This window comes from Lampetra planeri, unplaced genomic scaffold, assembly GCF_965212315.1.
Source record: "Lampetra planeri unplaced genomic scaffold, kcLamPlan1.2.h2 scaffold_324, whole genome shotgun sequence".
NCBI classification, from domain to species: domain Eukaryota; kingdom Metazoa; phylum Chordata; class Hyperoartia; order Petromyzontiformes; family Petromyzontidae; genus Lampetra; species Lampetra planeri.
The window spans coordinates 7501-22500 of NW_027615147.1; the positions used below are offsets into that span (position 1 = coordinate 7501).

A 15000-nucleotide genomic window follows, 5' to 3' on the forward strand; every position below is an offset into this window, starting at 1 on the left:
CCTCTCCGTGACCTTTCTGTGACCCCCTCCCTGACCTCTCTGTGATCCCCTCGGTGACCTCCCCTATGACCTATCCATGACCTCCATAACCTATCCGTGACCTCTGCGTGACCCCCGCGTGACCTCTGCGTGACCCCAGGCTCAGCACAACACGAGGATGTTGGCTACGTACGCGCTGCTTGACCCTCGCGTCCAGATCCTCGGATACACCCTGAAGGTGTTCGCCAAGGTGAGACGCTTAGACAACAACAACCACAACAACAACCACAACAACCACAACAACAACAACAACCACAACCACAACCACAACAACAACAACCACAACAACAACCACACACACAGTGACACACACAGTGTGTGTCACTGTGTGTGTCACTGTGTGTGTGTGTCACTGTGTGTGTGTCACTGTGTGTGTGTCACTGTGTGTGTCACTGTGTGTGTCACTGTGTGTGTGTGTCACTGTGTGTGTGTGTGTCACTGGGTGTGTGTGTGTCACGGTGTGTGTGTGTGTCACGGTGTGTGTGTGTGTCACTGTGTGTGTGTGTCACTGTGTGTGTGTGTCACTGTGTGTGTCACTGTGTGTGTGTGTCACTGTGTGTGTCACTGTGTGTGTGTCACTGTGTGTGTCACTGTGTGTGTGTGTGTGTCACTGTGTGTGTGTGTCACTGTGTGTGTGTGTCACTGTGTGTGTGTGTGTCACTGTGTGTGTGTGTGTGTCACTGTGTGTGTGTGTCACTGTGTGTGTGTGGGTGTATGTCACTGTGTGTGTGTGTCACTGTGTGTGTGTGTGTCACTGTGTGTGTGTGTCACTGTGTGTGTGTGTCACTGTGTGTGTGTGTGTGTCACTGTGTGTGTGTGTGTGTGTCACGGTGTGTGTGTGTGTGTCACTGTGTGTGTGTGTGTGTCACTGTGTGTGTGTGTGTCACTGTGTGTGTGTGTCACTGTGTGTGTGTGTCACTGTGTGTGTGTGTGTGTGTCACTGTGTGTGTGTCACTGTGTGTGTGTGTGTCACTGTGTGTGTGTGTGTCACTGTGTGTGTGTGTGCGTCACTGTGTGTGTGTGTGTGTCACTGTGTGTGTGTGTCACTGTGTGTGTGTGTCACTGTGTGTGTGTCACTGTGTGTGTGTGTCACTGTGTGTGTGTCACTGTGTGTGTGTGTGTGTGTCACTGTGTGTGTATGTGTCACTGTGTGTGTGTGTGTGTGTCACTAGGTGTGTGTGTCACTGTGTGTGTGTGTGTCACTGTGTGTGTGTGTGTGTCACTGTGTGTGTGTGTCACTGTGTGTGTGTGTCACTGTGTGTGTGTGTGTGTCACTGTGTGTGTGTGTGTGTCACTGTGTGTGTGTGTGTCACTGTGTGTGTGTGTGTGTCACTGTGTGTGTGTGTGTCACTGTGTGTGTCACTGTGTGTGTGTGTGTGTCACTGTGTGTGTGTCACTGTGTGTGTGTGTGTGTGTCACTGTGTGTGTGTGTGTGTGTGTCACTGTGTGTGTGTGTCACTGTGTGTGTGTGTGTCACTGTGTGTGTGTGTGTGTCACTGTGTGTGTGTGTGTCACTGTGTGTGTGTGTGTCACTGTGTGTGTGTGTGTCACTGTGTGTGTGTGTGTGTCACTGTGTGTGTGTGTGTCACTGTGTGTGTGTGTCACTGTGTGTGTGTGTGTCACTGTGTGTGTGTGTCACTGTGTGTGTGTGTCACTGTGTGTGTGTGTCACTGTGTGTGTGTGTGTCACTGTGTGTGTGTGTCACTGTGTGTGTGTGTGTCACTGTGTGTGTGTGTGTCACTGTGTGTGTGTGTCACTGTGTGTGTCACTGTGTGTGTGTGTGTGTGTGTCACTGTGTGTGTGTGTGTGTGTCACTGTGTGTGTGTGTGTGTGTCACTGTGTGTGTGTGTGTGTGTCACTGTGTGTGTCACTGTGTCTGTGTGTGTCACTAGGTGTGTGACATTGGTGACGCGTCACGTGGTTCCCTCTCGTCCTACGGCTACATCCTGATGCTGCTCTACTTCCTGCAGCAGCGGCAGCCGCCTGTAGCACCTGTGCTGCAGCAGGTGACCTTATAGTACCAGTACTACTAGTGCCAGTACTAGTAGCGGTAGTACTAGTATCAGTAGTAGTATCATCATTAGTAGTGTCATCAGTAGTAGTATCAGTAGTAGTATCATCATTAGTAGTGTCATCAGTAGTAGTGGTAGTAGTAGCATCATCATCGTATCCCCGTGTCTCTCTCTCCCCGTGTCTCTCTCCCCGTGTCTCTCTCCCCGTGTCTCTCTCCCCGTGTCTCTCTCTCCCCGTGTCTCTTTCCCCGTGTCTCTCTCTCCCCGTGTCTCTCTCCCCGTGTCTCTCTCCCCGTGTCTCTCTCCCCGTGTCTCTCCCCGTGTCTCTCCCCGTGTCTCTCTCTCCCCGTGTCTCTCTCCCCGTGTCTCTCTCTCCCCGTGTCTCTCTCCCCGTGTCTCTCTCTCCCCGTGTCTCTCTCCCCGTGTCTCTCCCCCCGTGTCTCTCCCCCCGTGTCTCTCTCCCCGTGTCTCTCTCCCCGTGTCTCTCTCTCCCCGTGTCTCTCTCCCCCCGTGTCTCTCTCTCCCCGTGTCTCTCTCCCCGTGTCTCTCCCCCCGTGTCTCTCTCCCCGTGTCTCTCTCCCCGTGTCTCTCTCCCCGTGTCTCTCTCCCCGTGTCTCTCTCCCCGTGTCTCTCTCCCCGTGTCTCTCTCCCCGTGTCTCTCCCCCCCTGTATCTCCCCCCGTGTCTCTCTCCCCGTGTCTCTCCCCCCGTGTCTCTCCCCCCGTGTCTCTCTCCCCGTGTCTCTCTCCCCGTGTCTCTCCCCGTGTCTCTCCCCGTGTCTCTCTCCCCGTGTCTCTCCCCCCGTGTCTCTCCCCCCGTGTCTCTCTCCCCGTGTCTCTCTCCCCGTGTCTCTCCCCCCGTGTCTCTCCCCCCGTGTCTCTCTCCCCGTGTCTCTCTCCCCGTGTCTCTCTCCCCGTGTCTCTCTCCCCGTGTCTCTCCCCCCGTGTCTCTCCCCGTGTCTCTCCCCGTGTCTCTCTCCCCGTGTCTCTCTCCCCGTGTCTCTCTCCCCGTGTCTCTCTCCCCGTGTCTCTCTCCCCGTGTCTCTCTCCCCGTGTCTCTCTCCCCGTGTCTCTCTCCCCGTGTCTCTCCCCCCCTGTCTCTCCCCCCGTGTCTCTCTCCCCGTGTCTCTCCCCCCGTGTCTCTCCCCCCGTGTCTCTCTCCCCGTGTCTCTCTCCCCGTGTCTCTCCCCCCGTGTCTCTCCCCGTGTCTCTCCCCGTGTCTCTCTCCCCGTGTCTCTCCCCCCGTGTCTCTCTCCCCGTGTCTCTCCCCCCGTGTCTCTCCCCCCGTGTCTCTCTCCCCGTGTCTCTCTCCCCGTGTCTCTCCCCCCGTGTCTCTCCCCCCGTGTCTCTCTCCCCGTGTCTCTCTCCCCGTGTCTCTCTCCCCGTGTCTCTCTCCCCGTGTCTCTCCCCCCGTGTCTCTCCCCGTGTCTCTCCCCGTGTCTCTCTCCCCGTGTCTCTCCCCCCGTGTCTCTCTCCCCGTGTCTCTCTCCCCGTGTCTCTCCCCCCGTGTCTCTCCCCGTGTCTCTCTCCCCGTGTCTCTCTCCCCGTGTCTCTCTCCCCGTGTCTCTCCCCCCGTGTCTCTCCCCGTGTCTCTCCCCGTGTCTCTCTCCCCGTGTCTCTCTCCCCGTGTCTCTCTCCCCGTGTCTCTCTCCCCGTGTCTCTCTCCCCGTGTCTCTCTCCCCGTGTCTCTCTCCCCGTGTCTCTCTCCCCGTGTCTCTCCCCCCGTGTCTCTCCCCCCGTGTCTCTCTCTCCCCGTGTCTCTCTCCCCGTGTCTCTCTCTCCCCGTGTCTCTCTCCCCGTGTCTGTCTCCCCGTGTCTCTCCCCGTGTCTCTCACCGTGTCTCTCCCCGTGTCTCACCGTGTCTCTTTCCGTGTCTCCGTGTCTCTCACCTTGTCTCTGTCTCACCGTGTCTCTCCCCGTGTCTCACCGTGTCTCTCTCCGTGTCTCTCTCCCTGTGTCTCTCACCGTGTCTCTCCCCGTGTCTCTCTCACCGTGTCTCTCTCTCTCCCCGTGTCTCTCCCCGTGTCTCTCTCCCCGTGTCTCTCTCTCTCACCGTGTCACTCCCCGTGTCTCTGTGTCTCTCCCCGTGTCTCTCTCTCCTCATGTCTCACCGTGTCTCTCTCTCACCGTGTCTCTCCCCGTGTCTCCGTGTCTCTCACCGTGTCTCTGTCTCACCGTGTCTCTCCCCGTGTCTCTCTCTCCTCGTGTCTCACCGTGTCTCTCTCTCACCGTGTCTCTCCCCGTGTCTCCGTGTCTCTCACCGTGTCTCTGTCTCACCGTGTCTCTCCCCGTGTCTCTCTCTCCTCGTGTCTCACCGTGTCTCTCTCTCACCGTGTCTCTCCCCGTGTCTCTCTCTCCCCGTGTCTCACCGTGTCTCTCTCTCACCGTGCCTCTCCCCGTGTCTCCGTGTCTCTCACCGTGTCTCTGTCTCACCGTGTCTCTCCCCGTGTCTCTCTCCGTGTCTCTCTCCCCGTGTCTCTTTCCCCGTGTCTCTCTCTCTCACCGTGTCACTCCCCGTGTCTCTGTGTCTCTCCCCGTGTCTCTCTCCCCGTGTCTCACTGTGTCTCTCCCCATGTCTCCGTGTCTCTCCCCGTGTCTCTCTCTCCCCGTGTCTCACCGTGTCTCTCTCTCCCCGTGTCTCACCGTGTCTCTCTCTCACCGTGTCTCTCCCCGTGTCTCTGTGTCTCTCCCCGTGTCTCCGTGTCTCTCACCGTGTCTGTCTCACCGTGTCTCTCCCCGTGTCTCACCGTGTCTCTCTCCGTGTCTCTCTCTCACCGTGTCTCTCCCCGTGTCTCTCCCCGTGTCTCTCTCTCTCTCACCGTGTCTCTCCCCGTGTCTCTCCGTGTCTCTCCCCGTGTCTCTCTCCCCGTGTCTCTCTCTCTCACCGTGTCACTCCCCGTGTCTCTGTGTCTCTCCCCGTGTCTCTCTCTCCCCGTGTCTCTCACCGTGTCTCTCCCCGTGTCTCTCCCCGTGTCTCTCTCTCCCCGTGTCTCACCGTGTCTCTCTCTCACCGTGTCTCTGTGTCTCCCCGTGTCTCTCCCCGTGTCTCACCGTGTCTCTCCCCGTGTCTCTGTAGCTCTACGACGGAGCTGAAGAGGGGAAGCCGCCCCCTCTGGTCTCTGTGGACGGATGGAACGCCTACTTCTTCAGTGACATTAAACAACTGGTAACCATCACTAACTAGCACACTAACTAGCACACTAACTAGTACACTAGCACACTAACTAGCACACTAACTAGCACACTAACTAGCACACTAACTAGCACACTAACTAGTACACTAACTAGTACACTAACTAGTACACTAGTACACTAACTAGCACACTAACTAGCACACTAACTAGTACACTAACTAGCACACTAACTAGCACACTAACTAGCACACTAACTAGCACACTAACTAGCACACTAGTACACTAACTAGCACACTAACTAGCACACTAACTAGCACACTAACTAGTACACTAACTAGCACACTAACTAGCACACTAACTAGCACACTAACTAGTACAGTAACTAGCACACTAACTAGCACACTAACTAGCACACTAACTAGCACACTAACTAGCACACTAACTACAGCACTAACTAGCACACTAACTAGTACACTAACTAGCACACTAACTAGTACACTAACTAGCACACTAACTAGTACACTAACTAGCACACTAACTAGCACACTAACTACAGCACTAACTAGCACACTAACTAGCACACTAACTAGCACACTAACTACAGCACTAACTAGCACACTAACTAGTACACTAACTAGCACACTAACTAGCACACTAACTAGCACACTAACTACAGCACTAACTAGCACACTAACTAGCACACTAACTAGCACACTAACTAGCACACTAACTAGCACACTAACTAGTACACTAACTACAGCACTAACTAGCACACTAACTAGTACACTAACTAGCACACTAACTACAGCACTAACTAGCACACTAACTAGCACACTAACTAGCACACTAACTAGTACACTAACTAGCACACTAACTAGCACACTAACTAGCACACTAACTAGCACACTAACTAGTACACTAACTAGTACACTAGTACACTAACTAGCACACTAACTAGCACACTAACTAGCACACTAACTAGTACACTAACTAGCACACTAACTAGTACACTAACTAGTACACTAACTAGCACACTAACTAGTACACTAACTAGCACACTAACTAGCACACTAACTAGCACACTAACTAGCACACTAACTAGCACACTAACTAGTACACTAACTAGCACACTAGTACACTAACTAGCACACTAACTAGCACACTAACTAGCACACTAACTAGCACACTAACTAGTACACTAACTAGCACACTAGTACACTAACTAGCACACTAACTAGCACACTAACTAGTACACTAACTAGCACACTAACTAGCACACTAACTAGCACACTAACTAGCACACTAACTAGCACACTAACTAGTACACTAACTAGCACACTAACTAGCACACTAACTAGTACACTAACTAGCACACTAACTAGCACACTAACTAGCACACTAACTAGCACACTAACTAGCACACTAACTAGCACACTAACTAGTACACTAACTAGTACACTAGTACACTAACTAGCACACTAACTAGCACACTAACTAGCACACTAACTAGTACACTAACTAGCACACTAACTAGCACACTAACTAGCACACTAACTAGCACACTAACTAGTACACTAACTAGTACACTAGCACACTAACTAGCACACTAACTAGCACACTAACTAGCACACTAACTAGTACACTAGTACACTAACTAGCACACTAACTAGCACACTAACTAGCACACTAACTAGTACACTAACTAGCACACTAACTAGTACACTAACTAGTACACTAACTAGTACACTAACTAGCACACTAACTAGCACACTAACTAGCACACTAACTAGCACACTAACTAGCACACTAACTAGTACACTAACTAGCACACTAGTACACTAACTAGCACACTAACTAGCACACTAACTAGCACACTAACTAGCACACTAACTAGTACACTAACTAGCACACTAGTACACTAACTAGCACACTAACTAGCACACTAACTAGCACACTAACTAGCACACTAACTAGCACACTAACTAGCACACTAACTAGTACACTAACTAGTACACTAACTAGCACACTAACTAGCACACTAACTAGCACACTAACTAGCACACTAACTAGCACACTAACTAGCACACTAACTAGCACACTAGTACACTAACTAGCACACTAACTAGCACACTAACTAGCACACTAACTAGCACACTAACTAGCACACTAACTAGTACACTAACTAGTACACTAGTACACTAACTAGCACACTAACTAGCACACTAACTAGCACACTAACTAGTACACTAACTAGCACACTAACTAGCACACTAACTAGCACACTAACTAGCACACTAACTAGTACACTAACTAGTACACTAGCACACTAACTAGCACACTAACTAGCACACTAACTAGCACACTAACTAGTACACTAGTACACTAACTAGCACACTAACTAGCACACTAACTAGCACACTAACTAGTACACTAACTAGCACACTAACTAGCACACTAACTAGCACACTAACTAGTACAGTAACTAGCACACTAACTAGCACACTAACTAGCACACTAACTAGCACACGAACTAGTACACTAACTAGCACACTAACTAGCACACTAACTAGCACACTAACTAGCACTAACTAGCACACTAACTAGTACACTAACTAGCACACTAACTAGTACACTAACTAGCACACTAACTAGCACATTAACTAGTACACTAACTAGTACACTAACTAGCACACTAACTAGCACACTAACTACAGCACTAACTAGTACACTAACTAGCACACTAACTAGCACACTAACTAGCACACTAACTAGCACACTAACTAGCACACTAACTAGCACACTAACTAGCACACTAACTAGCACACTAACTAGCACACTAACTAGCACACTAACTAGCACACTAACTAGCACACTAACTAGTACACTAGTACACTAACTAGCACACTAACTAGCACACTAACTAGCACACTAACTAGTACACTAACTAGCACACTAACTAGCACACTAACTAGCACACTAACTAGTACAGTAACTAGCACACTAACTAGCACACTAACTACAGCACTAACTAGCACACTAACTAGCACACTAACTAGCACACTAACTAGCACACTAACTAGCACACTAACTAGCACACTAACTACAGCACTAACTAGCACACTAACTAGTACACTAACTAGCACACTAACTAGTACACTAACTAGCACACTAACTAGCACACTAACTAGTACACTAACTAGCACACTAACTAGCACACTAACTAGCACACTAACTAGCACACTAACTAGTACACTAACTAGCACACTAACTAGTACACTAACTAGCACACTAACTAGCACACTAACTAGCACACTAACTAGTACACTAACTAGTACACTAACTAGTACACTAACTAGCACACTAACTAGCACACTAACTAGCACACTAACTAGCACACTAACTAGTACACTAACTAGTACATTAGTACACTAACTAGCACACTAACTAGCACACTAACTAGTACACTAACTAGTACACTAACTAGTACACTAACTAGCACACTAACTAGCACACTAACTAGCACACTAACTAGTACACTAACTAGCACACTAACTAGCACACTAACTAGTACACTAACTAGCACACTAGTACACTAACTAGCACACTAACTAGCACACTAACTAGCACACTAACTAGCACACTAACTAGTACACTAACTAGCACACTAGTACACTAACTAGCACACTAACTAGTACACTAACTAGCACACTAACTAGCACACTAACTAGCACACTAACTAGCACACTAACTAGCACACTAACTAGTACACTAACTAGTACACTAACTAGCACACTAACTAGCACACTAACTAGCACACTAACTAGCACACTAACTAGCACACTAACTAGCACACTAACTAGCACACTAACTAGCACACTAGTACACTAACTAGCACACTAACTAGCACACTAACTAGCACACTAACTAGCACACTAACTAGCACACTAACTAGCACACTAACTAGTACACTAACTAGTACACTAGTACACTAACTAGCACACTAACTAGCACACTAACTAGCACACTAACTAGTACACTAACTAGCACACTAACTAGCACACTAACTAGCACACTAACTAGCACACTAACTAGTACACTAACTAGTACACTAGCACACTAACTAGCACACTAACTAGCACACTAACTAGCACACTAACTAGTACACTAGTACACTAACTAGCACACTAACTAGCACACTAACTAGCACACTAACTAGTACACTAACTAGCACACTAACTAGCACACTAACTAGCACACTAACTAGTACAGTAACTAGCACACTAACTAGCACACTAACTAGCACACTAACTAGCACACGAACTAGTACACTAACTAGCACACTAACTAGCACACTAACTAGCACACTAACTAGCACACTAACTAGCACACTAACTAGCACACTAACTAGTACACTAACTAGCACACTAACTAGCACATTAACTAGTACACTAACTAGTACACTAACTAGCACACTAACTAGCACACTAACTACAGCACTAACTAGTACACTAACTAGCACACTAACTAGCACACTAACTAGCACACTAACTAGCACACTAACTAGCACACTAACTAGCACACTAACTAGCACACTAACTACAGCACTAACTAGCACACTAACTAGCACACTAACTAGCACACTAACTAGCACACTAACTAGCACACTAACTAGCACACTAACTAGCACACTAACTAGTACACTAGTACACTAACTAGCACACTAACTAGCACACTAACTAGCACACTAACTAGTACACTAACTAGCACACTAACTAGCACACTAACTAGCACACTAACTAGTACAGTAACTAGCACACTAACTAGCACACTAACTAGCACACTAACTACAGCACTAACTAGCACACTAACTAGCACACTAACTAGCACACTAACTAGCACACTAACTAGTACACTAACTAGCACACTAACTAGTACGCTAACTAGCACACTAACTAGTACACTAACTAGCACACTAACTAGCACACTAACTAGTACACTAACTAGCACACTAACTCGCACACTAGTACACTAACTAGCACACTAACTAGCACACTAACTAGCACACTAACTAGCACACTAACTAGTACACTAGCACACTAACTAGCACACTAACTAGCACACTAACTAGCACACTAACTACACCACTAACTAGTACACTAACTAGCACACTAACTAGTACACTAACTAGTACACTAACTAGCACACTAACTAGCACACTAACTAGCACACTAACTAGTACACTAACTAGCACACTAACTAGTACACTAACTAGCACACTAGTACACTAACTAGCACACTAACTAGCACACTAACTAGTACACTAACTAGCACACTAACTAGCACACTAACTAGCACACTAACTACAGCACTAACTAGCACACTAACTAGTACACTAACTAGCACACTAACTAGCACACTAACTACAGCACTAACTAGCACACTAACTCGCACACTAGTACACTAACTAGCACACTAACTAGCACACTAACTAGCACACTAACTAGCACACTAACTAGCACACTAACTAGTACACTAGCACACTAACTAGCACACTAACTAGCACACTAACTAGCACACTAACTACACCACTAACTAGTACACTAACTAGCACACTAACTAGTACACTAACTAGTACACTAACTAGCACACTAACTAGCACACTAACTAGCACACTAACTAGTACACTAACTAGCACACTAACTAGTACACTAACTAGCACACTAGTACACTAACTAGCACACTAACTAGCACACTAACTAGTACACTAACTAGCACACTAACTAGCACACTAACTAGCACACTAACTACAGCACTAACTAGCACACTAACTAGTACACTAACTAGCACACTAACTAGCACACTAACTAGTACACTAACTAGCACACTAACTAGCACACTAACTAGTCTAACTAGTACACTAGTACACTAACTAGCACACTAACTAGCACACTAACTAGCACACTAACTAGCACACTAACTAGTACACTAACTAGCACACTAACTAGCACACTAACTAGCACACTAACTAGCACACTAACTAGTACACTAACTAGTACACTAACTAGCACACTAACTAGCACACTAACTAGTACATTAGTACACTAACTAGCACACTAACTAGCACACTAACTAGTACACTAACTAGCACACTAACTAGCACACTAACTAGTACACTAACTAGCACACTAACTAGTACACTAACTAGTACACTAACTAGCACACTAGCACACTAACTAGTACATTAGCACACTAACTAGCACACTAACTAGCACACTAACTAGTACACTAACTAGCACACTAACTAGCACACTAACTAGTACATTAGTACACTAACTAGCACACTAACTAGCACACTAACTAGTACACTAACTAGCACACTAACTAGCACACTAACTAGTACACTAACTAGCACACTAACTAGCACACTAACTAGTACACTAACTAGCACACTAACTAGTACACTAACTAGTACACTAACTAGTACACTAACTAGTACATTAGCACACTAACTAGCACACTAACTAGCACACTAACTACAGCACTAACTAGCACACTAACTAGCACACTAACTACACCACTAACTACACCACTAACTAGCACACTAACTAGTACTATCACTACTAACTCTGTGTCTCTGTGGGTCTCTGTGTGTCTCTGTGTGTCTCTGTGTGTCTCTATGTGTCTCTGTGTCTCACCGTGTCTCTCTGTGTGTCTCCCCGTGTCTCCGTGTAGAAGTCGCGATGGCCCCATTTTGGTGAGAACCGCGAGTCGGTGGGGGAGCTCTGGCTGGGGCTGCTGCGATTCTACACAGAGGAGTTCGACTTCCAAGACAGAGTGATCTCCGTGAGACAACGGGAGACACTCAGCTCCTTCGAGAAGCAGTGGACATCCAAATACATCTCCATCGAGGGTGAGACAGAGACACAGAGACACACAGAGACACACAGAGACACAGAGAGACACACAGAGACACACAGAGGAGTTCGACTTCCAAGACAGAGTGATCTCCGTGAGACAACGGGAGACACTCAGCTCCTTCGAGAAGCAGTGGACATCCAAATACATCTCCATCGAGGGTGAGACAGAGACACAGAGACACACAGAGACACAGAGAGACACAGAGAGACACACAGAGACACACAGAGACACACAGAGACAGAGTGATCTCCGTGAGACAACGGGAGACACTCAGCTCCTTCGAGAAGCAGTGGACATCCAAATACATCTCTATAGAGGGTGCGGGAGACACACAGAGACAGAGAGACACAGAGAGACACAGAGACACACAGAGACACACAGAGACACAGAGACACACAGAGACACACAGAGACAGAGTGATCTCTGTGAGACAACGGGAGACACTCAGCTCCTTCGAGAAGCAGTGGACATCAAAATACATCTCTATAGAGGGTGCGGGAGACACACAGAGACAGAGAGACACAGAGACACACAGAGACACACAGAGACACACAGAGACACACAGAGACACACAGAGACACACAGAGACACAGAGAGACACACAGAGACACACAGAGACACAGAGACAGAGTGATCTCTGTGAGACAACGGGAGACACTCAGCTCCTTCGAGAAGCAGTGGACATCCAAATACATCTCTATAGAGGGTGAGGGAGACACACAGAGACACACACAGAGACACACAGAGACACACAGAGACACACAGAGACACACAGAGACACAGAGACAGAGTGATCTCCGTGAGACAACGGGAGACACTGAGCTCCTTCGAGAAGCAGTGGACATCAAAATACATCTCCATCGAGGGTGAGACAGAGACAGAGAGACACACAGAGACACACAGAGACACACAGAGACACACAGAGACACACAGAGACACACAGAGACAGAGTGATCTCTGTGAGACAACGGGAGACACTCAGCTCCTTCGAGAAGCAGTGGACATCAAAATACATCTCTATAGAGGGTGAGACAGAGACAGAGAGACACACAGAGACACACAGAGACACAGAGACAGAGTGATCTCCGTGAGACAACGGGAGACACTGAGCTCCTTCGAGAAGCAGTGGACATCAAAATACATCTCTATAGAGGGTGCGGGAGAGACACAGAGACACACAGAGACACACAGAGACACACAGAGACACACAGAGACACACAGAGACACACAGAGAGACACACAGAGACACACAGAGACACACAGAGACACAGAGACAGAGTGATCTCCGTGAGACAACGGGAGACACTCAGCTCCTTCGAGAAGCAGTGGACATCCAAATACATCTCCATCGAGGGTGAGGGAGACACACAGAGACAGAGAGACACACAGAGACACACAGAGACACACAGAGACACACAGAGACAGAGTGATCTCTGTGAGACAACGGGAGACACTGAGCTCCTTCGAGAAGCAGTGGACATCAAAATACATCTCTATAGAGGGTGAGACAGAGACACACAGAGACACACACAGAGACACACAGAGACACACAGAGACACACAGAGACACACAGAGACACACAGAGACAGAGTGATCTCTGTGAGACAACGGGAGACACTCAGCTCCTTCGAGAAGCAGTGGACTTCAAAATACATCTCTATAGAGGGTGAGACAGAGACACACAGAGACACACAGAGACACACAGAGACACACAGAGACACACAGAGACACACAGAGACACACAGAGACACACAGAGACACACAGAGACACACAGAGACACACAGAGACAGAGAGACACACAGAGACACACAGAGACACACAGAGACAGAGTGATCTCTGTGAGACAACGGGAGACACTCAGCTCCTTCGAGAAGCAGTGGACATCAAAATACATCTCTATAGAGGGTGAGACAGAGACACAGAGACACACAGAGACACACAGAGACACAGAGAGACACAGAGACACACAGAGACACAGAGACAGAGTGATCTCTGTGAGACAACGGGAGACACTCAGCTCCTTCGAGAAGCAGTGGACATCAAAATACATCTCTATAGAGGGTGCGGGAGAGACACAGAGACACACAGAGACACACAGACACACAGAGACACACAGAGACACACAGAGACACACAGAGACACACAGAGACACACAGAGACAGAGTGATCTCCGTGAGACAACGGGAGACACTCAGCTCCTTCGAGAAGCAGTGGACAGCAAAATACATCTCTATAGAGGGTGCGGGAGAGACACAGAGACACACAGAGACACACAGAGACACACAGAGACACACAGAGACACACAGAGACACACAGAGACACACAGAGACACAGAGACAGAGTGATCTCCGTGAGACAACGGGAGACACTCAGCTCCTTCGAGAAGCAGTGGACAGCAAAATACATCTCTATAGAGGGTGAGACAGAGACACAGAGACACACAGAGACACACAGAGACACACAGAGACACACAGAGACACACAGAGACACACAGAGACACACAGAGAGACACAGAGACACACAGAGACACAGAGACAGAGTGATCTCTGTGAGACAACGGGAGACACTCAGCTCCTTCGAGAAGCAGTGGACATCAAAATACATCTCCATCGAGGGTGAGACAGAGACACAGAGACACACAGAGACACACAGAGAGACACAGAGACACAGAGACAGAGTGATCTCTGTGAGACAACGGGAGACACTCAGCTCCTTCGAGAAGCAGTGGACATCAAAATACATCTCTATAGAGGGTGCGGGAGAGACACAGAGACACACAGAGACACACAGAGACACACAGAGACACACAGAGACACAGAGACACACAGAGACACACAGAGACACACAGAGACACAGAGACAGAGTGATCTCTGTGAGACAACGGGAGACACTGAGCTC

General features: G+C 48.3%; 2 protein-coding genes across 2 annotated transcripts in view; both read left to right on the top strand.

The window, feature by feature from the left end:
* LOC144740869 (terminal uridylyltransferase 4-like) overlaps positions 1-12263 on the top strand; it is a 13624-nt gene extending 1361 nt beyond the window's left edge. Inside the window, exons 2-5 of the mRNA XM_078623583.1 lie at positions 140-229; positions 1932-2045; positions 5126-5215; positions 11916-12263. Of these exons, the coding sequence (XP_078479709.1) occupies positions 140-229; positions 1932-2045; positions 5126-5215; positions 11916-12263 (642 nt within the window). The remainder of the gene's footprint in view (positions 1-139; positions 230-1931; positions 2046-5125; positions 5216-11915) is intronic.
* A 2690-nt stretch (positions 12264-14953) lies between these two features.
* The window catches only part of LOC144740870 (uncharacterized), a 26722-nt gene continuing 26675 nt past the window's right edge, over positions 14954-15000 (top strand). Inside the window, exon 1 of the mRNA XM_078623584.1 lies at positions 14954-15000. This exon is cut by the window's right edge and continues 41 nt beyond it. The gene's annotated coding sequence lies outside the window, so the exon portion shown is untranslated.